We start from the raw sequence: 25,544 nt of genomic DNA, 5'->3' as shown, positions 1-25,544 counted from the left end.
CCTTGCACGACTTTCCACATCTTTCTCATCATATTCTCTCATCAAAATTTCGATTAGATACGATAATAAACAAGTTTATGAATTTGATGTGACGACTCTTTATGGTATTTTTTCGCTTTTATATGATAAGCTTCATATTATAAGCTATGCAGTGATGAAAAAATTAGTAAAATTTGTACTTGAATCGTTTAGCGAAAGTAAAAGTGCAAACAATACATGAAACATGAGCCTCCTAAGTGTACGCGTTCAATCTTCAGTGGACTCCTGATCCAAACAAATTGGTAGCCGTAGCCCTTCTTAGGGCCCTCCACATAAGGTTCCACATACACCTCCGCGCCCCGATGTCGACAGGCACCGACGTGGAGGGGCGTTGAACCGAAGAGCGGCGATTTTTATTACGCAAAATATGGGTCACCGGTCTATATAGGAAGAATATATAAATATCTTGCTCCAGAACCTCCCAAAAGATGGGTCACCCGTCAGGCCCAAAAGAATATAAACATCTGTTGTTATCCAAATTCCAAAAACGAGCAATAGCAAAGGTTTCAGGGTCTCTCTCACTCGCAGAGAGCCATGATCCGCTTGTCTTTGAGATCCGCTCCCATGGTCGGCCGCGTACAAGAATGCGTTGCCATTTTCCGCCTCGCAATCGGCGGAGAAGTAGAAGCCCACGCGAAAGCCAAGTCAAAATCGGTTCAGGGGCGGAATAGAGGGACTCGTAATCGTAAGTTTTCGTTTATCTTTTAGGGTTTATTATGCACCTATTTGGATTCTTTTAGGGAGTTCATGTAGATAAATTGTAAAGTGCTACATTTATTTATTTCGGGATAGTTTAATGTAAATAAAATATCCATCTGCGTACTATCCTTGAAGTTCAATTCCGTTGCTCCCAGATAAAATGCACTCCCACCCTGGTGTATGGGTCAGTTGTAACTATTTGTTGTCGTAACAGAGATTAAGAGTCTGTTTAAACGTACTTTTAAAATGATTGAAAGCGTTTTTGATGAAAATGTTTTTGGAATAAATCCTCAATAAAAATATAAGTAAATCCTGAAAAAACACTTAAAGTGCTTCCTGGAAGAAGCACATAACTAGTGCTTCTTGCAGAAAACACTTAAAGTGCTTTTGGAACACAAAAACACTTTCTAAAAGCGCTTTCAACCATTTTAAAAGTACATTCAAACAAGCCCTAAACTATTATTAAATGATTGATAACTTTGTTATAAAATCCCCTCAACCCTATAATATATTAAGCAGGCGGCATGGCTACGCTAAGCTTAATATCATATTACCAAAGAGACTTAATATCATATCAAAGAGACTTTCCATTTATATCTCTATTTGATATCATATCTCTCTATACCCTAAAATTAGTTTCGGTTTTCGGATTAAGGAGCGCCTCAAAAGATGATGAGTGAATTTCCAGAATGCATTAATTAATTGTTCCAAGTGAAAAAGAAGTTGCACATCGCCTGAAAACATCAGAAGTGATACCACATCGATGGCTTCGGTTCCATCAAGTTCAGTCGCTTCTGACCTTTAATTTCCAAACCACCTCCTCAGGAGTACTCCCTCGAACCAAACCAATGGACAAATTGGAATTTTGTACGTAGCGTTTGGAGAAGCAACGCCAAAAATATAAAGCCAATTAAGAGAGCAATTTCGTTATCTTGCATATGATGAAGCGATTTTTCTTTTCTTCTCTGGGGAACATGCATCAAGTCCACTGTTAACACATGGTCCTTTTCGGCTCCTAGAAGTAATGCAGGCTCAAGAGAAGGCCCGACTACGGCCGAGGAAAAGAGGAGAAATCAAGGCTCATGGGAAGAAGGGAGGACCAAGACCTCAGGGATTAAGAGAAGAGAACTCGTTGGCACATGACCCCCTCTCTCTCAAGTGCTAAGCATGCAGTGGTTGTTGACGGTAGGTATGGAATAGTCAGTTTGTTCATCTGCTCATCTATGTTCCAACCACCAATAATGATCACACGAATTCTAAAAATACTTTTGGTTCCTTATTTTGATCCTTTTTTCTGCCGCCACTTTTCGGTTATTTAAAATTTGCTCAAATCATAACTTTGTCATTCACGATACATGAAATGATAAACCACTTACGAGACTATCCCAAAAGGATGGTTCAAAGACGGCGAAAGTCCTAACGAAATGACATAAGCGGGGGAAGAACCCACCAGACCTATAAGTAGAAGGAAGTTGCAGCAAAATTAACAACGCACAATGTCCACAAATTACCATACAAATAGAAACCAAAAGCACAAGGGTAAACAATAGAAGAGCAAAATTCGCAAGGAAGATTCACATCTACAAAATCATTCATTCATAGATGGGATCACAATTCTACAAGGTACCAAAGTCGGAAACCCAAGAGAACCATCACGAAGTCTACCAAAGAGGTATGACAATTCACATCGCCATCTGAAATGCTGGGCATAATTCCAAATAAATATTAAGCTAATGACACGTGTTCTCTTGATGACCACAAAAATCTAATGACTCCGGTAGGGTTGGGCGTAATGACGGTTAAACATCACGTACTAGCAACAATTTTCTGTTGAGAAATTTCTAGGGTGAACCTGCTAACGCATGATGATGGGATGGAGAAACTCAGCTTCACAGGATATTTTTGCCCTCATAGGCTCACAAATTCCCTGAATCCAGGATCAGCCAACTAGCTACAAAGTGAAGAGCCATTCTCTGGGTCAGAAAGTTCATGGCTTGTGTGGGAAAATAAGAATCAAATGCACAAATCAAGAACTGTTATTAGGTTTACTTGCAAGTTAAGTCTCAATGGCAATCAGGGGCAGAGTCTCTAGCTCAATGGAAACAGCAACACGCCATAAAAGCAAATGCTGACAGAATATAAAGCACCATTGATTCATTCTGTTGGGTCAGTTTTTGTTCGAGTTTAAAGCATCATTCCATTCGGTCAAAACTTAAAATCATCCTTGATCCTTAACCAAAAAACATAAAGAAAAACTAATAAAAAGGGCTTGAAAACTTTGAGTTTTAACGATAAGGATAAAATAAAAGGTAAAGTGAATAGTACCAGAATTGACTTTTTGGTGTAAAAATGTGGTTTTTCATTAAAGTAAACAGTAACGAAAGCTTTTCCCCCAAATGTGTTATCCAAATGGTATCATACAAAAAGCAAATGCCAGTCCATTAAAGTGAAAATGTGCAGCAGAACTATATATTCGCCAAAGAAGTACTGATTCACCGCACGATTTAGGATATTTATGGGCTGGAAATTCATCATCATGCATTAGCAAGTTCACCCTAGAAATTTTCTACCTGCTAATGCATGATGATGGGACGGTGAAAATCAACTTTACAGGATATTTTGCCCTCCTTGGCTCACAAATTCCCTGAATCCAAGGATCAGCCAACTCCTCAGCAGATATCCTTGCATAGAGGAAAGACTCTGAGTTACCCCTGACTTCTAGCAACGTAAATCATTTCTTACAGTGAAAGATTCCAAAGCCTTTCAGTGTTTGTTCATCAATGAATTTCAAAATTCATTTAAACGGACAACAAGCAGACAGACTCTTATCTTATAATCAGGTGGTTTTAATGAGTACTTACCTAAACATTAGGCATTCGTATATTCACAAATATCAAACATGAGCTTAATTTCATATTGAGATATACTTCCCCACACCTCCCAGTGTGTATGATGAATATAAGAATTTTAGACTATAAAACAAAACTGCAATGTTGGTTGATTGTGTGAGTTACGAGAAGACTTAAATACTAAAGAAAAAGAAAAAGGAAACAAAAGATCAAACCACAATCAATAATAAGATTTCTATTCTGGCTGAACATGAGTCTCTACATAAGCATATTTGATGATTTGAAAGTTAAAGCAAAAACCTTTGCTTTCTATGCCATATTAGGTACCTCTACTTCTTTTGCTCATCAGGCATCCAATATTTATCCCACCATGTTATAAACTGGATCACGCTTATATGATGAATTGTCAGAAAGAAAGATATCCCAAATTCATGGGTTTTGGATGCAAGATTATTAATTAAAACCACAAAACGCACTTGGATAGATCAACTAATTAAGGAAATGGTTGACATTTTTGTTCTTTTCAGTTAATTGGAATTATATGTACTACAGAAACAAGAACATGCAATTAGATATCATCAAAGATAAAACACTTGAAAGAAATTTGCAAGTATAAAAAGAGATATTACTAGATCAAGCGGCCCTGAATTTACCTTTTTGTCAGGAGTGACTTCGTGACCGCGACCGGTCATAGTAATGACTTGCAAGAATAGAGTCAGCTGTGCGGTCAACCAAAACAGTATTTGGAATAACATGATTCCCATGTACATTCTGCACAAACTTTTCCATATCTGCTACAACTCCTTTCTCTTTTCAGAGTTCTCTCCATCTAGATAAGTCAACAATCCTACAACAATGAAAAATTAAAAAGTAAATTATGGCACTCAAAGTGAAACTATAGAATGACAATGACTTAAGAAGTAAATGTATTTGAACTAGTTACTACCAGCCTCTATAAAGCAATGGATCACTTTATTTGTAAATTAAATATAAAAAATACAATGGAAAAGGTTGAAATTGGAAAAGACTAACAAAGAGAAAAACTTATAAAACGTACGTAGATATAGTAATTGGACTGTAGAAAGGAGCAACTTCCGCTGCTAAAGGAAGCACGTTGGTCAATTATCAACTCAAAAACATTTCATTAACGACACGTATGAATTAAGACCACCACCACTCCAAGGTCTACTTCAGAATATGCAAAGCATTTGATTAAATCATATTCCATTGAAAGCTTTTTAACTTACGCCTCATTCAAAAGCATTGTCCGTAGCCAGCAATTCCCATAACACACAAATCAATGTTAAACTCTTCCTTGAGGGTAGCTATATGCAGAGATTTGAAAATTTTAATTTTAATGAATTGCCCACGCAAATAAAAGAAATTCAAAGTACCTAGTTTTCATCAAAGTTTGGTTTATAAGCAAGCAGCAATATACAACTTATCACGAACATGATGAAAGTCAGAGAGGATAACTCAATTGGGGGCCGTAAAACCCAATTTTGAATTGCATGTGGCTGTAAATGAACAACATGCATGGCCTCAGAATGTTTTTGACCATTCATTTGACCGTGTTTTCTTTGCACAAACTAGATGTGCATATCCCACCACATAAACAGGAGAAGAATGAATCAGTACATCTTGCTGCTTTCAAATCTTAAATCAGACTAGGATGGGAACTCATATGCAATAACCAGAAAAGGCCACCAACAAAGCACGCAGAACGACAGACTCTAACAAAACTGAGCACCTCAAAATTCTAAACTCCAAAGTGTCATGAATATTTTCAATAACAGTTGACCTTACACGTGCAATATTATACAAAAGCCTTATAATAACTGAAGAAAAAGGGAAATTAAGTACCTGATCCCTTAACTGATCGAATAATGTGACACCAATCAGAGCAGGTCGGATATTGCCCACTGCTATTGCAGTTCTTGAAAGATATAATCTAAAATGGACTGCTCTCGGAGCCCTAATACAATCCTCCTGCTTTATCACTACAGTAATTTTGTACTCAGTACAACCATGAGCAATTGCACACACATTAATGTTTGCCTGCATTTCATAAAACAGATTAGATCCCTTCGTATTGTAAATAATGGATTATGAGAAACGCGTAGAATCAAAGTCTACAGTAGCCCGGATTGTAAACCAGTGTACAAACCATGAAATGTTAAATCAATAAAATAATCCAACTTGTTGCCAAAATTAATAAAATGATAATAAATCCCTAACCTTTGCCAGTGCATTGAAAAGAGTTGCACTAACTCTTGGAGTACAGGCAATTTTTTGGCCAACTGCTGCCAAAATACTACAGTTTGGAATGACTTGAACCTGAGAGGGAATCGGTGCCAGAAATTGGTATTAAAAAATGACCACAAAGATACATTCAAACATAAGTAAAATAAAATAAAAAATAGAGCGCAGTAAAAATTTCAATGTGGGAATCAGTTAAGAATGGAATAAAACATATCTGAATACAAACCAACACATTCATTCACATTAAAATTCATGTCACCATTTTCAACTCTTATAATTCTTTAACTGATCCACAAAATATGGGTCCGATAAGGTTTTTCACAAGTAAACAATAAACTAATTGTTAGTGTCAGTACATTATCCTTGACCTGCTTAATTTACATATCGAGCAACCTGGTCAAGAACATTAGTCAAATAAAAAGCAAACACCTGAGAAAGACACCCAGCATTCAAAATCTCACGAAATCTAGACTGCAGTAACTCAGAAACAGCATTTACTTCCTTCAGCATATACCATGAACACAAATTCAGAGGATGACATAACCTGAGATATCATAATAACATTAGCCCCAACATCCTTTACGGCACTGAATATATCACGGGCTGCACCAGGAACACCAACCAGTCCAGTGATAAACAAAAGAGAATGTTACAAACAGAGGGAAAGTAAACCTTCAATTATAATCCAGCAACAACCACTGTAATGCACAGCTCACCCTTAAACCATGACAGGGGCCAAGTAGTCTATTCTGGCAAATGCTTTAAGAAACGACTCCAAACCTTGAGCAGTTTCATCCTCATTAGACCAACATAGTCTTGTTCCATGTCCAGCAAGGTCAACATCATTCCTTATTATAATGGGAAAAAGTGCACAACCAAACCAAAAGTACAACTTGACAATAAATTCAGAGTTTAGAATAGTTTTAAATGGCAGCAATACATTATGTTACAGTACCAGTAAATTAAACTCAATCACAAACACTTCCAGCAAAATTAACAAAGCACAGTTTTAAAAACAAAATTTTAAGTCTGTTTCATAAAACTAAACATTACAAACTATAATCTATAGATGGCAGAAAGCCCCTCATGTTTGCCAAGCTGGATTTGGTTGATAGCATGATAAAAACGAACTTTCCTCCAACATTAAGCATCTTTATACCATCAGAGTTATAGGCAAACAAAAGATCTTTGTCTCGAACTTTCTGTGCAATCTTCATAACGGAATCAATAGACTTTAATTCAACAAAGAGAACTAATTGAAGATAGTAGCCATCATTCAAAGAAGTCATTGGATGTCCAAAATTATCAACGGTTTAATATAACAGTTCTTTTTAGTGGTTTTGTAACACTGTTTCTTATTTAATTTAACACTGCTTCCAAATTCATATTAGTACTTTTTAAATCTATCAACTTGCTATATTTATATGTTTTTTTTTTCTCTTTTTAGTATCGGACATTGTTAACAAGGTGGACAATTTGAAAAGAAAAGTGGTTATTGCAAGAGCAGGAAATGTTTACTATTTGAAGTTAGGAGTTTTTAAAATACCAAAGGCAAATTTTTCTAAAGGCAATGGTTGTCTTAAGGAGGTACTCAATCAAGGAATTTATTATGTAAATCAGTTGGGAGTGTGATGAAAGTATAGCCTTTATGGTAATGGGATTTGATGATGAGATTAGTCATATGTTTCATCTTTTTTGCTATTCAAAGGAAAATGATTCACTTCTAATTAGAATATTAGTGTAAAAGTCTAGGTTTTATGCTATTGGATCAGGTGTGATGTACGTAATGCAGAATGTTAAGTCTAAATTATGTAAACTTAGTCGTATCGATGTCAAATCTACTTTGAAGTTAGCTGAATGTGCAGTTCTGCTTGCATGAATGATCCATTAACTGGGGTCACATAACTGGTTTTAAATTAATGTGACCACCAGTGGATGGATCATTCATGCAAGCAAGTGGAAGTGCACATTCGGCTAACTTTAAAGTAGATTTGAAATCGATACAACTTAGTTTACACAATTTAGACTTGACATACTGTATTCCATACATCACACCTGATTAAATAGCAAAAAACCTAGACTTTTACACTAATATTCTTATCAGAAATGAACCATTTTCCTGTGAATAGCAAAGATGAAACATATGACTAATCTCATCATCAAATCCCATTACCATAAAGGCTATACTTTTATCACACTCCATCTAATTTACATAATGGATTCCTTTATTGAGTACCTCCTTAAGACAACCATTGCCTTTAGAAAAATTTTCCTTTAGTATTTTAAAAACTCATAACTTCAAATAATACACATTTCCTGCTCTTTCAGCAACCACTTTTCTTTTCAAATTGTCCACCTTTTTAACAATGTCAGATACTAAAAAGAAAAAAAAACATATAAATACAGTAAGTTGACAGATTTGAAAAAGTAATAATATGAATTGGAAACAATGTTAAATTAAATAAGAAACAATGTTACAAAACCACTAATAAGAAATGTTATATTAAATCGTTGATAATTTTGGACATCCGACCGACTTCTTTGAATGATAGCTACTATGTTCAAATTGTTCTCTTTGTTGAATTAAAGTCTATTGATTGTATTATGAAGATTGCACAGAAAGTTTGAGACAAAGATCTTTTGTTTTCCTATAACTCTCATGGTATAAAGATGCTTAATGTTGGAGGAAAGTTCGTTTTTGTCATGTCATCAACCAAATCCAACTTGACAAATTTTCATATATCAGTTTTTAACTTTTTATGAACAAATTAAAAATGGTAATATATGACAGCTAAATTTGTAAATAATAATGAGCTTAATTTCCACGAAAAACAACATTCAAGTAAAATGAGATTTACTAAGATCCTCTGATTGAGATAGGAGAGATGGTAGGCGGCCCTCTAATTAAGGTTGTAGGCAGGGAGGTAGGGTTCTGCTTCTCCAACAATAAATGGCCGGCGGATCATTGTAGCATAGCGGAGGCCACCGAAGCGCAGCGCAACATGGAGATGATGGGGAGTCAGGAGTTCTACAGTCTGAGAAAATGTATGTAAGATTTTTCCTAAACCCTAGACTGATGTTTTAAATAGGGAAAAAATGCAATTGGACCTCAATGATAGACGATCCATATTGCCAGTTGGACCTGACTGATGGACAATCCCGAATGACTATCCGACGATCCGGAATGGAGGTGAGGTCTGACTGATGGACGATTCGGAATGGTGGTCGGGGCTGACTGTTCCTCGGTACATATAGTTGTTGATGCTAGAGCTAATAAGCTAGGCTTTCATCAAAGACACGGGTTATTGAAAAACTAAAAGATAGGTGAATTGAAGATTTTACAAATAACAATAGATGGATTAATAAAAATCGAATAATAATACGATTCGATTCAGCAAATCACTAGCCTTCCATGAGTTCTGTTCCATCCCATTATCCCAAGCCACGGTCCTCTCTCACCACCACCAAGCCCGCCCACCCTCCTCCCATCGATGACTTCATCCAGCAGTGAGACTGTGTCGACGAAATTTGAGAGGATTACGGATTGGGATATCTCGGTTAAGGAATCGACGTCGGCTTGGTGAGTGAGCTTGAAGCTTGCACATGATGCCGGAGCCGATGAGGTCACGGGGTGGGGTTGACCAAGGTTGGAAGAGGATAGAGTTTGTCCATATTTAACATGGCAAAGGTAATAGGAGGAAGAAGAGGGCTGTTTGGTTCTCAACATAGCAAAAGTTTAATATAGAATTAAAAGGGACAGCTGTTCCCATTTCACAGGGCCATGTCATTTGGTCAGGAAATTGGGTACTCCGTAGTGAGTACACAAATATTTTCTAATGCTCTAATTTAATAGACACTTAAAGCATCTTCGAAGAAACTGTCAAAATGTTCAAATCAGCTTTAATAATTATAAAAGACAGCAACAAAAATTTTCAATCAAAAAACCAAATCTGATGTGTCATGATATAGAATAGCAGCCCACAAAATTTGACAGCAACATCAAATATTTTTAATTTATTTCACCTGGAATTCCAAAACCTTCAAACTTCTTCGTCTCTAACCATTTGCAGAGTCCTCTCCAATCCTACAAAACCTAGAAATGACGATCTGATCCCAGTATATCAAAATTGGCCCCAAAATACGACATCGTATTAGGATCGAGAAGGCTTACCTTTGACGAGCTTGATGACAAGCTTCTTGGTAGAGGGCTGAGGGGGCTGTCCCTTTTTGGGGACAAATTGGCAGCGATGCCTCGGGGAGAGGGGTCGTTTGGCTTGAGATCTTCGTCGAGGGACATGGAAGAGGGGTCAAATACAGCATCGTTATTGGGGTCCTGGGACGGGTGAGTGTGAGGGTGGTGGTGCTGAAGGTGGTGGAGGCCATTTTGCTGGGATCGAGGGAACAGGCCACCGCCTGCGACTTGGCCTTTTTCTCGGGTGGGCCGGCGGAAGAAGGGTTGAGAGAGGAGGAGGAGGGGGATTTCTCTTCGATCTTGATCCACACAACCACAAAAGTTTAATTTCTGCAACACAAGATGGAAACAAGGAATTGTGATTTAGGGTTTCACACTTGTAAAATATAAATATAAAATAATAATTTAATTTGGTATATGAGGTGAGGACTAAAATTTTAAAAGATGTCAAATTATCACATAGGCTATAAAATTTCAATTTTATGTTTAAAATTTGACACCTCTTTCGATACTCTTACAGCCAACCGTAGTATCGCGACTTCAATCGTCATCCTAAAATTATATGTTATGCGAGCTTGTGGGTAACTGAAACAACATATATAAATAATTGAAGCATAAAGTAAAAATTAAAATTAAAATTGTACAACCTCATCTCCAACCATCGTTCTCATCCTCTTCCATTGCGAAAGTCTCATCTCTACCTTTCTCCAGATTGAACAATTCTTCATGTTGTGCCAATAATTTTTTCTATTGCTCATCGATTTCATACAATCTTCTTAAAGAAAATATTATAAGAATTCAAGATTTAAAAACAATAAAAAAGGATCATGAGCTAAAAAAGAAGGATTGAGTTTAGTAAATGATGATGGATATAGGGTTTATATGGACAAAAAAAGACAGGATAAGGTTCTGGACAATGTCATGTGGCACTACGTGATTGGTTGAAAATCTTATCTAAATCTTGGCTAAATTATTGTAAGCAAATAGTGACATGTGGCGTGTCGGGATTGGTTGAAAATCTTATTGGAAATCTATCCATAAAATAGTACGTTCGGATAATGACACTTGGCATGACAAGATTGGTTGAAAATCTGATCGAAATCTTGGCTAAATTATTGTAAACAGATAGTGACACGTGCGGAGTCGAGATTAGTTAAAAATCTTATCGGAAATCTATCCACAAAATAATATTTTCGGATAATGACACGTGACGTGACAAGATGGGTTAAAAATCTCATCCGAAATTAAGACTAAAGGGGTGTAGTCAAATTAAAATTTGTTAGTATTTTAATAGACTTTAAAATCAGAGTGTAGTCAATTAGGAGTTTGAATATAGATTTTAAATGATTTTAAAATCATAGGGTAATTAAATTAGGATTTTGGAGAATTTAAAGAATACATCCAAATTCATGGGTAGTCAATTAAAAGTTTAAAAAGTCCATACAAATCTAAGTACAGTGGAAATGTCAAACATTTGCTGGGATTTTTGTGAATGAAGGATTTTGATGGATTTGAGTGTGGGTGATATAAATACCAAATGCTATCAACAATCCAACCTTCCCCCTCAGATTTCTTTTCACACAAACCATAGGAGATGAACAAGACTATCATGAGTTCAGAGCATTTCCCGGTAGACTCCCGCGTATTTCATGTTTTTTGTATTTTTCTGAATTCATGCTCTTGGTTTGTTCATCTAGGAAGATGAGTAACAATCGGACCATAATTTTTCTGAACTGGGATTTTTTCATTTGCCCTTTTGATTTTCTGAGTTGGGCATTTCCCATTTGCACTTTTCTTTTTCCACGAATAATTGGTGTCCATGTTTTTGACACAAATAATTGCCTTTATTTTTGGGTGATTGGATTAACATGACCATCAAATTCATTCATCAATTGAAAGCAGTTATCTGTGAATCCATCAATGATTCAGCTGAGAATCATCAATGAATTCCCGATCTCCTGCTATTTCCTTGTTTGTTTGTCTGATGTTGTTTTTTCACTTCCCTCCTTGTCATCTGCACTAGAATAGTAGAATGTCCTCGACGGTTCGATGCTGATCGTGCGGTACAAAAGTACTCGCTAAAACATGTGTAAATCGTAACCGACTTGTATGTCACCATAACGATCCTCGTTCATGTTTTTAATCCACTCACGGAGTCGTGAGATTAACTTATATGGCTCCGATGTCATTATGACAGTTGCGAGGGAGGATCAATTGATCTGTTAATATTGAGATACGTCTAGAGTTCAATTCCCTTCAATTTAACACCAGAACCTTTGCCTACTGGATAGATAAGCGAGTTCGAATCTCCCTCTATTTATAAAAACTTGCATTTTCTTTCCATTCTTTAGAGTACAAGAAATCTTACATGCATCAAGATCACCCATGATTGTAACACATTGGAATATCTAAACAGTAACGAAGAATGTGGGAAAGACCAAACAAAGCATAATACACTAAACTAACCCTGTCATTGTAATTAAAAGATTAACAAAACAAAGCGTTTATACAAAAGTCAAAACTCTTCCATGGGAAATTTGCTGTACACTATGAACTGCTCTTCTGCTGCTGCTGCTTCTGTGTTCCCAAAAATCTTACTGGTCCGGGTGCAGATAATCACACGCTGCGCCCTTCTTGCAGTGACCGCTCTCAAAGAACTTGCACACTCTGGGCCCTTTGAAAGGCAGCCTCGAAGACCCTCCTCCCCCGCCGCCACCACCACCACTACCAAAGGACGACTGCCTATTCCAGGGCTTTCCACCACCATAACCAGAATCTCCGCCATGCGGAGCGCGATCCCTTTGATTTGAGAACCTATCTCCTCCATTCTGAGTTTGCCCAGCCCAACCAGGATTGGTGTTCGCAACTGCTGGCCCTTGACCAGATGGAGCCCAACCGGGATTTCCACTTAACGAAGGAGGTCCTTGAGCAGCAGGTTGGACCCAATTAGGCGCTGCATTTCCAGGTACTGGACCTTGACCAGGTCCAGCCCACCCTGGACCCTGTCCCGGAGCTCCCCAATTCATGTTTGTATTTCCTGGCACTTGTCCTCTCCAGGCCATGTTTGGATTTCCCCCAATTGGCGCCCAACCTGCGTTTTGATTCTCTTGCCCCTTTCTTGGCAGAGAACTTTGGTTATCTGGGACACCCATGCTCCAAGGTACCTGGGGTGATGGTGCTGGAGGCTGAATGTATGATTGATTAGCTGGGACTTGGGGTCTCCAAGGATCAGACTGTGGAACACCAGAGAAGCCTGATGAAGGCAAATTTCCAGCTGCATTTCCTGTATTAATAGACTGGGTAGCATTGTTAGTAGATGAAGCGTTACCCCAGTAACCATGGGCCGGATGTTGTGCAGGCATAGTAGAAGCATTAATTGGTTCTATCCTCTGGGATGGAGCACCTGCCCAGGGTTGAGTTTCACTCCCAGGTACTGGCCCTGGAGCAGTCATTTCCTGTTTTGGAACTGAACCAGAAGCCCACCCTCGAGCATCACCACCGGGAGTACGATTAGTAACAGTCTGTACCAGATTTTGCAGATTTGAAACAAGATTTTTCACATCTGTTACTTGATTCATTGAAGCATTTACTTGACCATGCATTTGAAGAGTATTTGTAGAGCCCAGAAGCACAGCAGTTTCAGACTTGGGTGCTGCATTAATGCCGGAAAGAGAGCTTGAGCGATCAATTCCAGAAACTCGCAATGCACTTTCTGGAGTAGCTACTGTACTAGGTTGCATCACTCCATTCCCACCCAAGACAGAGCCAGTTGGATGAACAGGGGTGGGTGACCAATTACTTTCATAAGCTTGACCCCTTGCCCCACCTAATGGAGTTTGGGATGGAGTAGGTGAGGGAAAGTTTGTTGTGCCCCACCCATCTGAAGAATACTTAGGAACCTCAACTGATGATAGAGTACCTCTGGCTGAGGATGAAGTAATTTCGTTTTCAGATCCCCAACTTCCTCCTGCAGCTTGGCCTTCTGTACCCCGTTGAAAGAGACCTCCTTGAGGCTTCCCAGACGGTGCAGGTGAGAGACATGAATCATGCACCATTTGGGCCTTTAGAAAACTACTGTCAACCAGTGAAGGGTCTTTCTGGAACTTTCCAGCCAATACATCAGTTACCAGGATAGAATCTTCTTCCTTCTCAGTGTTCTTCCAAACTCTCAAGTTGGCAGGAAAATAGCCAGTGTTATTCCATTTGCGTAGCTGTGCCATGGAAAATGGTCCCTGAATTTTCCCGGAAGGATCCTTGTAATGCCATATTTTTTCTGAATCATTGATAGTGGGTGTAGATTGCGCTGAGCCAGTGGTGAAATGTGCAACTGAATTTCCTGAGCCACCACCAGGAGATGATTCAGATTGTACCACAGACTGCGTACTCCTAACACCTGTTTCTAAACTTGAAATAATTTGTTTCTTCTCCCAGTGGCTTGTTTGCTGCGTTTCTCTGTCTCTTCCTTGACCCCATGAATCATTCACTCTCTCACCAGCTCCAGTTGTATTTTCTGCTTTGTTGTAGAATCCCTTATTTGACGTATTCCTGCTTAACTCTCGATTCGTATTGGAATAATTCTTTGTCCCACTCCAGGAATCATTAAAAGAAGATCCTCCTCTTCGTGGAGAAATTGGATCCCTCCCTTTCCTTCCAAAGGAAAAACCTGTAGGTCTCGTGTAACTATCTGCATGGGTTGAAAGCTATGTTATTAATGACTGAAATAATGACTGGATTATCGCTATCGTTTCAGTTAAAAAATTATGATTGAATTAATGAAAAAGAAAATAGCACTAGAGAATTAAAGGTATAAAAATTCCCAAAAAAAAAAAAAAAAAAAAGAAATGGGACCTTGTCTCTTGTCATCTCCTTCGTCTTCCTCCTCCTCAGATTCATAACTTGGGTCCATATTTGGATCCGCATGTATTTCTAGAGTTTCCTCTAGTCTACGCTGGCGTTCCTCAGGCGTCTTTAGAAGCTGCAACTTCTCTACACACTCTCTAAGCGTGAAAAGAAAGTTAAGGATTTTACATCATACCTATTCCTAGTCATCTTAAAGTACCATATACAACATTGACCATTAAAAAAAAAAAAGTACCATATACAACAAAAGCAGTAGCAGCAACAACAAAGAAGCCTTATCCCATTAAGTGGGATATACATATATATATATACAACAAAAGCATCTCCAAAAAAATACAAAAAAAAAAAAAGAAAAAGGTAATTTAAGGTTTTCTTTCCAAAGAATCAAGAAATTAATAGGATTTTTTTTTATACTGACAGTGAAAATACGTGTTTCTGGCATCAACTAATGAAAAAGGCAGATGGAACTATTAAATAGGTATCTGATGCTCTATTAAGGAGCTAAAATTTCTTGTAAAGTTAGAGTGCTAAAATTTCTTGTAAAATCAAAGAGAGAAAAAGGCCAAATGCATCTGCTTATTGCAACATCCAATTCCCCTCCAAAACAAAACATAAAGAAAAAGAAGACCTCAACTGGTATAAAGTATCCCTTCACATGTGTCACTCATTACTTCTAATCATAGCAGGAGAAAAAAAAAAAAAAAAAACATGCGAGGGTAAAATTTCCTCCTTTACCAATATAAAGTTTTTAAGTTTTCTGGAAATCACTAATATAAGAAACAGGTCAATTTATATCGAAGGCCACAGCCTTGGAAAGCAAGTAAATATAAAATTACACCAAATAGCTCAGACTTCAGGAAAGAGAGTAGTGCATTTAAACATCACACACCAAGAAAAGAGAAATGATTTTTGCACACCATATTTCACCTCTTGCAGACCCCTCTTTTTTCCAGCCATTGGAGTGAACAAATCAAGGACCAAATTAAAGTGAATGTGTAGAACTATAAGGTAAAAAAGGAGGGTCTGCAGAAATCACTTTCCCACAAAAAAATTGTGAATAAAAATGTATTAAACTTGAAAAGTAAAGGATATTCCTTCCTGCGCCCTTTTTCACTTGCTCGATCACGAAGATGGCTGAGTCTAACTATCTCCGTTTCTAACCACTGTATCAGAATAAATAAATAAAACAAATCCATCAAAGAAAAGCAAGGAAAACTATTACAAAAATAATATCAAAATCAAGTTATAGGAAAAACAGAGGGCATAGTGTATATTGAATTTACACCTACAAGATTTAAAATAAGGGTTGAGTCAACACTAAAGGAGCCAGAATCCATATTGCATCTAAGAAGAAGAGGAAAAAACAATCCTTCTTAAAGAACAAATCTGGTTGAGATTATTAGGAATTAATTGGGGAAAAGCAACTAGTTCTTGCCGATATTCCTATGTTGCAGACATGTTAGGTCTTTGATCTCTTCATGAAAACATTAAAACTCCGGTAGCAAATGGCAGAGGATGGCTGCAAAGAACTTGATCTGCTCACAAGTTCAAGACTGGATTGAGCTTGTTTTATATTTGAGTTGATCTGGAACCCAACCATAGGGTTACAAAAATAAAGCACCTACCTATCTCAACATTAGGTATTTATGCCATGTCACCCTGTGTTATACTTCATTTGAAAATTTATAAATGACAGACTTAAGGCTTAAATAAGGATCCATCGCTTGATTGGTTCCAAAGCTCAGCAAGTAAAATCGGCAAGCTTGATTTTTGGGGTTCAATGGTCGGCCTTTACTTGTTCAAGACCAACTTGAAATGCAACTGTTGAAGCTCGACATCAATAGCATTCAGATGTCCAGTTAAGTTGGAAAAAGCAATAAGTTGCTTCACCTAGGCTTCATATGCAACCCTTCAGATCCACTTACAAATGGAGAGGAAAACCATTACACCATAGTGCTAGTAGCAGCTAGTACTCAACCTTAGACAAGTTTATTACATGGTGACAGTGTACCATATCCCAAATATCTTCTAAATTGAAAAACATAATAACACCAAAATTACTCCTCTTTGTTGTGCCTTTATGGGTGGTACAGATAAAAAAATCAATCAGAATTAAACTTGGAAACCAGGACCTCATACCCTCTATAATCAAACCCATTGTGGTAAGCAAATATGCCAAGCTACGTTTCCCTTTACAAGCCAATAACTGAAGTTGGAAAACCAAACACGAAGAAAGAAGCCTACTTGGGCTAAAAAAATAGATAAAACAAACCTTGGTTCAGATCACTACCTAAGTCCTTTATTAAGTGTGGAGTAAGTTTCTAGCGTACCTAATTCAAGGGATTGGAATTTGGCAACCACATAAGCCTATACTAATATTAAAAGTCTACAAGCATTATTTGGTCCTTGCATGCTTCCAAATTATATAGTTTACCAATTTACAGAAACATAAGATTCCTGGTTCTTATAACGAGGAGCCAGTAACACAACACACGTATTTGGATTACAAGAAACTGTTTCTTTGTCACTTTTGCAGATTGGAGGGCTACTTACTGTATCTAATATATTTGGAGGAAGGAAAGCTTTGCTTAATTACCTTTAATCAGTGGTTTCTGTATCTTTTTATGAACAATAAATGGAACTTCTCCGTTCCATTATATTGTATGCAGTCCACCAATCTTGTATATTTTAGATTAGTTAATGAATCCAGTCCTTTTTATGAATAAAGTATATTATAATCTTCTCCCTAAGTGGACACTCAGTGGAGGTATATATTTTCTTCATCGTCATCATCGTCATCATCATCCTTGCATCATCATATTTTCTTTTCTTTCCTTTTCTGTGAAACAAAACTTTCCTAAGTACACTTTAAAACTTTATCCGGGAAATCAAATCTACAGCAATTCCTAAAGTCAATGCTGTAATATGGAGCTCAATTTTGAGATGAATTACCAACAACATCTGATGCGACATGAAACATGTGCAAGCCTAAGAGTACATAGAATATGTCCAAGATGCAAATAAAAAATTGAAGGAAAAGAAGTTTACAAGTGAGAAAGCAACTTTAAGGGATAAAAGGGCAAGAGTTTTACATCTTTGACTCTGACTGCTTGGAGCACCATTGCTTTGTCTTGAACATCACCCTGCAAACGACCACTTTCTCAGGAGAAAATAAAAATTAACATCAACACACAAAAGTAACAATAGAAAATAGAAATACCACAGTAAGCCGGTTGATAAGTCCACATTTTATGCTCTGACGCAGTCGTTTGCATTCGTCCTAAAAATAAACAATGAAACAAGGTGATAATCAAACAAGTGATTTCTAAATGAAAGCAGAAACAAAAAAAATTCAAACAAAAATTGCTTTTCCAGCAATCTTCACTATGATGCACATAAAGCTGCAGTCTCTCCCAATAAAGAGGGAAAAGCAAACTACACTATCCATTCGATTGGATGTGAGAATTATTCACGTTTCCCTTGTACCATATCTTGCCCAATGGCAAGCATTATCAGTCTTTCTAATGTTATTTCTAATGGAGGACATGCCCTTGAGAACAAGGATGTCCAAATCATGTCTCTTTAAGAGCCACATTTATGTTATTTTTAAACCGAGTTTGGAATTGAAAGGAAATAGTTAGTTATATGCTAAATCACCTCAGTGAACTCTTGGTTTGAGATGATATCAATCGAAATGATCTCTGTCTTGTTTAAGTTTAATATCTCTAGCAAGATGTCTGTCATCCTTTTACCAACTTTATATGGCTCAGCACCTTTGCATGTACCTGTTCAGAAAATCATTTAGACAATGAACTTTACAATTCTGAAAGTTTAATGCCTTCGTTGCTCACGCCAAAAATACAATGAAAGACAATTAATCAAATAATTACCTGTAACTTGCACCAGCCTATACAAATCTTGCTTTTGACCACTACCAGAAATTCTAATTCTGACAAAAGAGCCGACAACCTTGTCTTGAAAGTTATCCAGATCATCAAGTAGATCTTCCACTAAATTACGCCTTAAGAAAATTAAATTGATGTTATGCATATCAATGGCTGCAAAGTCGTCAATATTAGATTGAGGTCCTTTCCCATCACCCTTTTTACGTGCTTTACGTCTCTTATCTTTACTGGCCTTTACTGGGGTATCAGAGTTGCCATCAACCTCCAACTGATTGTCATCGGTATCAACAACACTCCCTTGAAGATCATCAGTGTGAGCATCCTCTTTTACAAGAAAGTGGGATTCAAGAAGCTTTAACATTTCAAAATGCCCAACGCGTGGTTTCCCAAATAAATTTTGAAGCCTTATATCACAAACTATCTGACTTTTTCGCCGAGGGTCACGAAGTTTGTTCCTTTTTATATATTCTAGCAAGAGAGCCTGGACATCAAACTGAGATAAAGCAGACTCGTCACCATCTCTCATGTGCATTACAAACTCCAGAAGTTCCTTTGATGCCCACCCTGTACTGTCATCTGCAGATGGACCTCCAGAGCCAGTTGCTGTAGCTGCACTTGATGAATCCCTCCCCTTTGCACGGGTTCTCATTCGTTTTTTGGACTTTCTTTTTTTAGGGTTAACTAAATCCAAATTCTCAGAGTTGTCAGAATCAGACCCTCCACCATCATTAGCATCATAGGGTTCATCACGTGACTCCTGTTTATTAGCACGTCCAGTTGATCCCTTCCTTGGATTCTTGGCCTGAGCAAGGTCATCAAGCGTTAGAGATAACTTCTCTTTTAAGTCTATCCAATAATCCTTGAAGAGGTACTCCCAGCTGCTTTTATCATCAAAATCAACTTCATCCTGCACAAGCACAAGAAAAAAAAGAATAAAACGAATGCCACTGCAAGCAGTTTAAACGTGTGAAGTGAAAACAGTACATAGTTAAGGACAAGATTAATGTTATAAATTGTAATGTTATAATTTTGATTTTAATTAATTGACCAGACCTAATGTCTAATGACATACCACTCAAACCATGACACACTAGAATTATACAGGTGGACATTGCTGAGAATTCCCAACCAAAGGGAGAGACAAACACTCTCTGACTTTGACTTATATGTACAATGACAAATTAAAACGACATTTCCTCTGTCGCATGAAAACTTGGGCAGCAGCAGTTAAGTATCAAAGGACTATCGACACAGGCATTGATAGACCTATAATCTCTAATAGGGTGAGTATATGCAACACCTCAACCATTTCACATGAGCTTTCAGCTACATTACATCTAATCTTCCTTTCTTTTTTGTTCGTTTTTGCACAAAATTATAACCAGACACTTTATTATGCCATAGGTTTCAAACCGATACATGGAATTACAATTAGATGCTTTATTCTTGAAGCCATATTTTCCAACATATTATAAAAGATTTCTTACAAACAAAAAAAATATTACAAAAAAAAAAACTCAATCAAACTAGCTTCCCTTAAATTTATTGACATAATTCAACATATAATTCCAGATATATGACTTGTACAAACTCAAGCAACTCAATATGCACTGACTGGATACATTGTTCATCGAGTGAACTACAGTCCGCCAGAAGGGAACTCAAACAAAACAAGATGAGAACAAGGGAAAGAGCATATAAAGACAAATCCCAGACATCAACAACCCTAGGAAAAAATCACCAGGGAAACCAAGATACTGCTGTTCCCAGTTCACCTTCGATTAGAAGAAAGGGAAGTCACTAACGTCATTACATACAGAGGCTTACGAAACCTCCAAATGTATACGCTTTGTTGTTTCTTTTTTCCCTTTTGGCTGACTGATTTAATTAGGATGTAGCAAAAATGAACTTCACGACACACTACTTTCACACACTAAAACACTCCCAAGAAAGATATAACCCTTGACCCTAATCGTGACAATGCTAGCAAAAGGAAAATACAAAAGTGATTAGGGAATAACAGAAGAAAGAGGGCATCATACCTTGTCCTTGTTTCCTTGCTCATTCTTTTCAATCATCATGATAGTTTTCATGCATGTCTCACAGAAGCCTTTGTTTCCTCGAACACATAAGACAACAGCATCTTTGATACACGCCTTGCACAAGGAAAAGGTGCATGTATAACACATGTAGTGGGCACTCTTTTCACAGTTGCTACAAAGGTGCCAACCTAAAATATATTTATTAATACATCAGATACTGCCCAGCAACCAAAAGAATTGAAATAATTTTCAAATAAGCATTTTTATAATGACGTTAACATCGTTAAGTGATGAAACCCAGTGACACATGTAAAAGAACTGGTGCTTATAAGATGAAGAGTTCAAAATAGCCATAATGCCTGCAATCTCTATCAAAAAAGACACTGGCAACTAGATTCACTAAAAGTACATGAATAATAAAAATTGAAGCGGACAAACACATAACTTCCAGGTTAAGGCTAGAGTCTGAAGTCTGAACTGAGGTAAATGCTGAATACCTTTCATGAACCCTTAAAAATCTTCCAAAAAAAGGAAGAAAGAATAAAAATAAATAAAAAATAAAAGAAGTTGATAAAGTGTTGCCTAAAAGTGGTTTGCTAAGGTACTTGGTAGGAGTTTGGTACTTGTTACGTTACTTTAACAGTAACTTAACTGTACACGATACACTTATGCCTGATATATTTCTTCCCAAAACTTGAATTTTATTTGACCCGCTTAAGTCCCCATTCTATATTATAACATAACCTTATACAAGCAGTTGTAACTCTCTTGGTAATAGGTCAAAACACAATGTCCGTCAATTCCCTATTTAGCTGCCGGTCATAGGTCATTACATCAGCAATTGTTTCTCCCCTTGTCATTATAAAAGAAAATCTAAACCAAGGATCAAAAAACTGATCCCTCTCTGCAGAAAAAGCAATGCCCTTCTCTTGGTAAACGATTTCAAATTTTTATAATTGTAAAGTAAACAAAGAACTACATCTTGCAGGTACTTGTAGTCATAATTCCAGACAAATACATAATCACTTGGATACTAACTAATATCTTCAAAGCACACAAACTGTTCAAGGACAATTAACAAATAGTCATCCAAATAATAATATTCCAGGTCAATAATTACAAACATGCAGCTCCAAATCAACTCTAACTAGACACAAACTGTCCAATACTTCAGGATACTGAAAGTATGCAAAAAAAATTCACTTACTTGAAAAAATACAAATATTTCAAAAGTATCACAGTATTTTAGACCCCTAGCCAGCAACTAATAAAATATCATTTTCATATAATTTAAACCAAATATCAAAAACGAAAACGAAAAGCAAAAATATAATTTTACAACATAAAAACACTAACTCAATCATCACTGCACCAAGGAAGCACTAATGCAGCTGGAGTTTGAAGCTACAGAAACCGCATGCTAAACACATAAATGATCACCAAAGAAACAAATATACGAAGACATGGAATAAATAAAAATAAAGAGAATTCAATTTAGCAGAAGCTAGGAGATGAACCTAAATTCTCAAAGGTAAATCTAGGAACTGATCAGAAAACCGAAGCCTCCTCAAGATTACAAAGGGTCTTAGTTTAAAGGCCTATTCCACTAGATGAATTGTTTAATGAGGTGTATGTGCTGAATGGATGTTTGTTCAAAATGCATTTAAACTTAGTAATGAATGTCCATTATGAATATACATGAAATTCTACTATACTTAGGGGTATCCAATACATTGGGATTGTTGGCCGTTAGAATACAGTCATCAAATCCCAGTGTATAGAATACCCCGGAGCATACTAGAAAATCCTGAATATACATTGTACAAACAAGTACATTGTGCATTAATAGTCTACTGGCCCTTAACGTACTACATCAGAATTAAATAAAACAATAAAACTTGGTGAAAAGGAAAAGAAAATTAAGGACTTCAGCCGCAGCAACTTACCGCAATTCCATCGACCCTTGGCTCGAAAGAAGGCCTCATCACGATTAACACATGAAGGATGGTATGCTTTGGGACATCCCCTGAAACCACCAATTAAACTAATCAATAAACCAATCACAGAAATAACGTCAAAAGAAGCACACACAGTAAGCAAAGTTCAACTGACCTGCGGTCACAAAGCACAAGCTCACCCCCATCAAAGCAAATGAAACAGACATCCTCTTCCATTTTCTTCTTTGAGAGGAGTTTTCCCGTGTCCTTAGAACTCTTCACACGCTTCCTCTTCCCACCACTGCCGGCTCTTTTTGTCTCCTCCTCCTCTTCCACCTCCATTTCTTCTGCTTCTTCCTCTGCCGCCCCCGTCTCCTCTGCCTCAGTTGTCTCCTCCATTACATCATCAACCATATCCAACTCCCCAACTGTGTCAGTCTCAGTCAACATGTCTGCCGCATTCTCCTCATCATCTCCCCCTGCTTCAGCCTCCTCTCCTTCTGCTTCGGCCTCAGCCTCCTCTCCCTCCGCTTCGGCCTCTGCCTCCACTCCCACCGCCTCATTCACATCCTCCTCTCCCACCGCTTCACTCCCATCCTCCTCTCCCACCGCCTCGTTCCCATCCTCCTCTCCCACCGTCTCGTTCCCATCCTCCTCTCCTTCCACCTCGGTCTCAGTCTCCTCTCCCACTGTCTCGGCCTCAACCTCACCTCCCTTGGCTTCACCCGTCATTTGCTCTGTTTCATCCTTCACTGAAAGCACAGTCTCCTCAGCCGTTTCAGCCACATTAGAATCCTCAGCCTCCTGCTTGTCCGAGTTAGCCACAGCAGCTTCCTCAGGCAACACCTTCACCTCTGTCTCCAATACCTCATCATCCACATCCCCAACCTCAGCTTCCTCTGTGCTATAACCTTCAGCCACATTCATCCCCTTCACAACCTCAGTGTCCTCTGTCACATGACCACCGGCCACAGTCATTTCCTCCTCCACCTCAGTTTCCTCTGTCACGTGACCTCCAGCCACATGCATCTCCTCCTTGACCTCGGTTTCCTCTCTCAAGTGACTTTCAGCCACATTCGTCACCTCCTCAACCTCCCTGTCCTCAGCCACGTGACCTTCTATCACATTCGTCTCCTCTTCCACCACCATCTTCTCTCCCGCGTCAGCAGCAGACTTCTCCATCGCCACCCCCAAATCCTCCACTGCATCAGTTTCAACTGTCTCCGCAACCGCCACCACCGCCTCAGCCACATCCACCATTTCCGTATCCCCCTCCTTACACCCTCCTCCAATTCCATCCCCATCGCCTCTCTCTACCGAAGACGCAACCGAATCAGATTCTCCGTCGACCCCAAGCCCCGAGCCGCCATGCTCGGGCTCAGGTGCAGACTCCGGGTCGCATTGTGGTTCGGTGTTCCGGAGCTCCTCTCCTGTATGAGGCAACGGTAAAGCGTCGTCTTGGAGTGAAATCGAAGGCTCGTTCACCTTGGAAGCATCTTCCTCGTCGGCTTCCATGGCAGTAACTGAAATTGGAAATCAGAGATTGAAAACCCTAAAATCCAAAGAGCTAGGGTTAGGGTTTTAAGCTTCCGGTTCCCCTGCAGGGCTATATGTCGTCGTTTAATCGTTACACAACACTAAAACGATTGTATTAACTGAGGGGAGTAGTAGCGAAGGAGAAGGAGGCAACTGCCACGACAGCCAAACAGAAGAAATGCCGTAAGCAACAAGGGCTTTTTGGTGGCTCGTAGGTTTGGGTTTGGGACGTGGGCTGCTTCAGGTAAAATTACTAAAAGCTCCAATGCTATTCCACCCACCCGCCCTATACGCATCACATGCTATAGATGTGAGGATTTTCCATCCACACGTATTTTTAACCTTCATACATCTTATTAATTCAATTCATTTAATTTAACGATTGAAAATTGAAAGCTGTATATAAAAGGTAAAAAGAGATTTGTGGATTACACCATTCTTTCTCATTCATAGAGTATTCAATTTTAGTGGTTTTATCGTTCGATATATATTTGTTCGTGTTCAAAATGTATAGTATACATCCAATGAATGACAAGTTATACGTGATAAATTGGTTGTACAAGAAAATCTATCATATTATAGGCCTTCTTTCAATGGCCCGATACCTGGCAAAATCATACACGCCACAAAAAATTAAGTGTTTGGGTTGAACCTTAATGAGTTTGGATTGATAATAAGTGAACCTGTTGGTAGCCTATTAACTAATGGGTCGATTTGAATACAAGTACCTGTTTCAACCGGTTAAGAGTAATGCTAGTTTAGCAATTTTACGTACCTATATAACAGCTACCCTTTAAGAGGTAGATCAATTTAACAATATATATATATATATATGTATTATATACAAGAAGCTAACATGAGATACCCCTTTTCGAGGCATGTGGAGATGCCGGGAAGGGTTGAGGATTTAGTGGTGCCCGGGGGTATATGGAAAAAGGATATTATTGAACGGTGTTTTAACGAGGAAGCCCGTATTATTTTGAGTATGCCTCTTAGCAAACTCGGATGTACTGATAGAATTATTTGGCATTACACAAAGAATGGAGTGTATTTGGTTAAATCGGGGTACATGGTTGCTTAAGAGATGAATCAAAACGGGGAGCTCGGTTGTAAAGGTGTGGAACAATCGAGTGGAGAACAAAATAAGGATCCGGTGTGGTCGGCAATTTGGCACTTGAAGGTCCTTCAAAAGCTGCTGCATTTTATATTGAAGGGATGCAAAA

At 38.1% G+C, this 25,544-nt stretch overlaps 2 protein-coding genes across 11 annotated transcripts; both read right to left on the bottom strand.

The window, feature by feature from the left end:
• Positions 1 to 2,200: 2,200 nt before the first annotated feature.
• Positions 2,201 to 10,425, bottom strand: LOC137725212 (bifunctional aspartokinase/homoserine dehydrogenase 1, chloroplastic-like). Of its 10 annotated transcripts, XM_068463821.1 has the most exons (7): positions 10,021 to 10,425; positions 9,873 to 9,933; positions 6,566 to 6,664; positions 6,279 to 6,452; positions 5,826 to 5,924; positions 5,451 to 5,645; positions 4,460 to 4,687 (listed from the first exon to the last, which is right to left on the bottom strand). In XM_068463821.1, the coding sequence occupies exons 4-7, from the start codon at positions 6,357 to 6,359 to the stop codon at positions 4,571 to 4,573; spliced, it is 492 nt and encodes a 163-aa protein (XP_068319922.1). In that variant the 5' UTR covers positions 6,360 to 6,452; positions 6,566 to 6,664; positions 9,873 to 9,933; positions 10,021 to 10,425; the 3' UTR covers positions 4,460 to 4,570. The 10 variants fall into 10 exon arrangements, with proteins under 10 accessions (XP_068319926.1, XP_068319919.1, XP_068319922.1 ...); XM_068463825.1 differs by lacking the exon at positions 4,460 to 4,687 and adding exons at positions 2,201 to 2,689; positions 4,241 to 4,434 and having other exon boundaries at positions 6,279 to 9,933; positions 10,021 to 10,416; XM_068463818.1 differs by having other exon boundaries at positions 4,459 to 4,687; positions 6,279 to 6,393; positions 6,522 to 9,933.
• A 2,023-nt stretch (positions 10,426 to 12,448) lies between these two features.
• LOC137724533 (zinc finger CCCH domain-containing protein 19-like) lies at positions 12,449 to 24,519 on the bottom strand. The gene is made up of 10 exons (XM_068463291.1): positions 22,961 to 24,519; positions 22,795 to 22,874; positions 20,849 to 21,036; positions 18,792 to 19,713; positions 18,559 to 18,686; positions 18,122 to 18,181; positions 17,994 to 18,044; positions 15,994 to 16,064; positions 14,890 to 15,044; positions 12,449 to 14,725 (listed from the first exon to the last, which is right to left on the bottom strand). The coding sequence occupies exons 1-10, from the start codon at positions 24,298 to 24,300 to the stop codon at positions 12,636 to 12,638; spliced, it is 5,085 nt and encodes a 1,694-aa protein (XP_068319392.1). The 5' UTR covers positions 24,301 to 24,519; the 3' UTR covers positions 12,449 to 12,635.
• Positions 24,520 to 25,544: the final 1,025 nt, after the last annotated feature.

The sequence above is a fragment of the Pyrus communis genome, chromosome 2 (assembly GCF_963583255.1).
Source record: "Pyrus communis chromosome 2, drPyrComm1.1, whole genome shotgun sequence".
NCBI classification, from domain to species: Eukaryota; Viridiplantae; Streptophyta; class Magnoliopsida; order Rosales; family Rosaceae; genus Pyrus; species Pyrus communis.
Note: the sequence above shows the minus strand (reverse complement) of the source record. Positions and strands in the feature narration are given on the sequence as shown.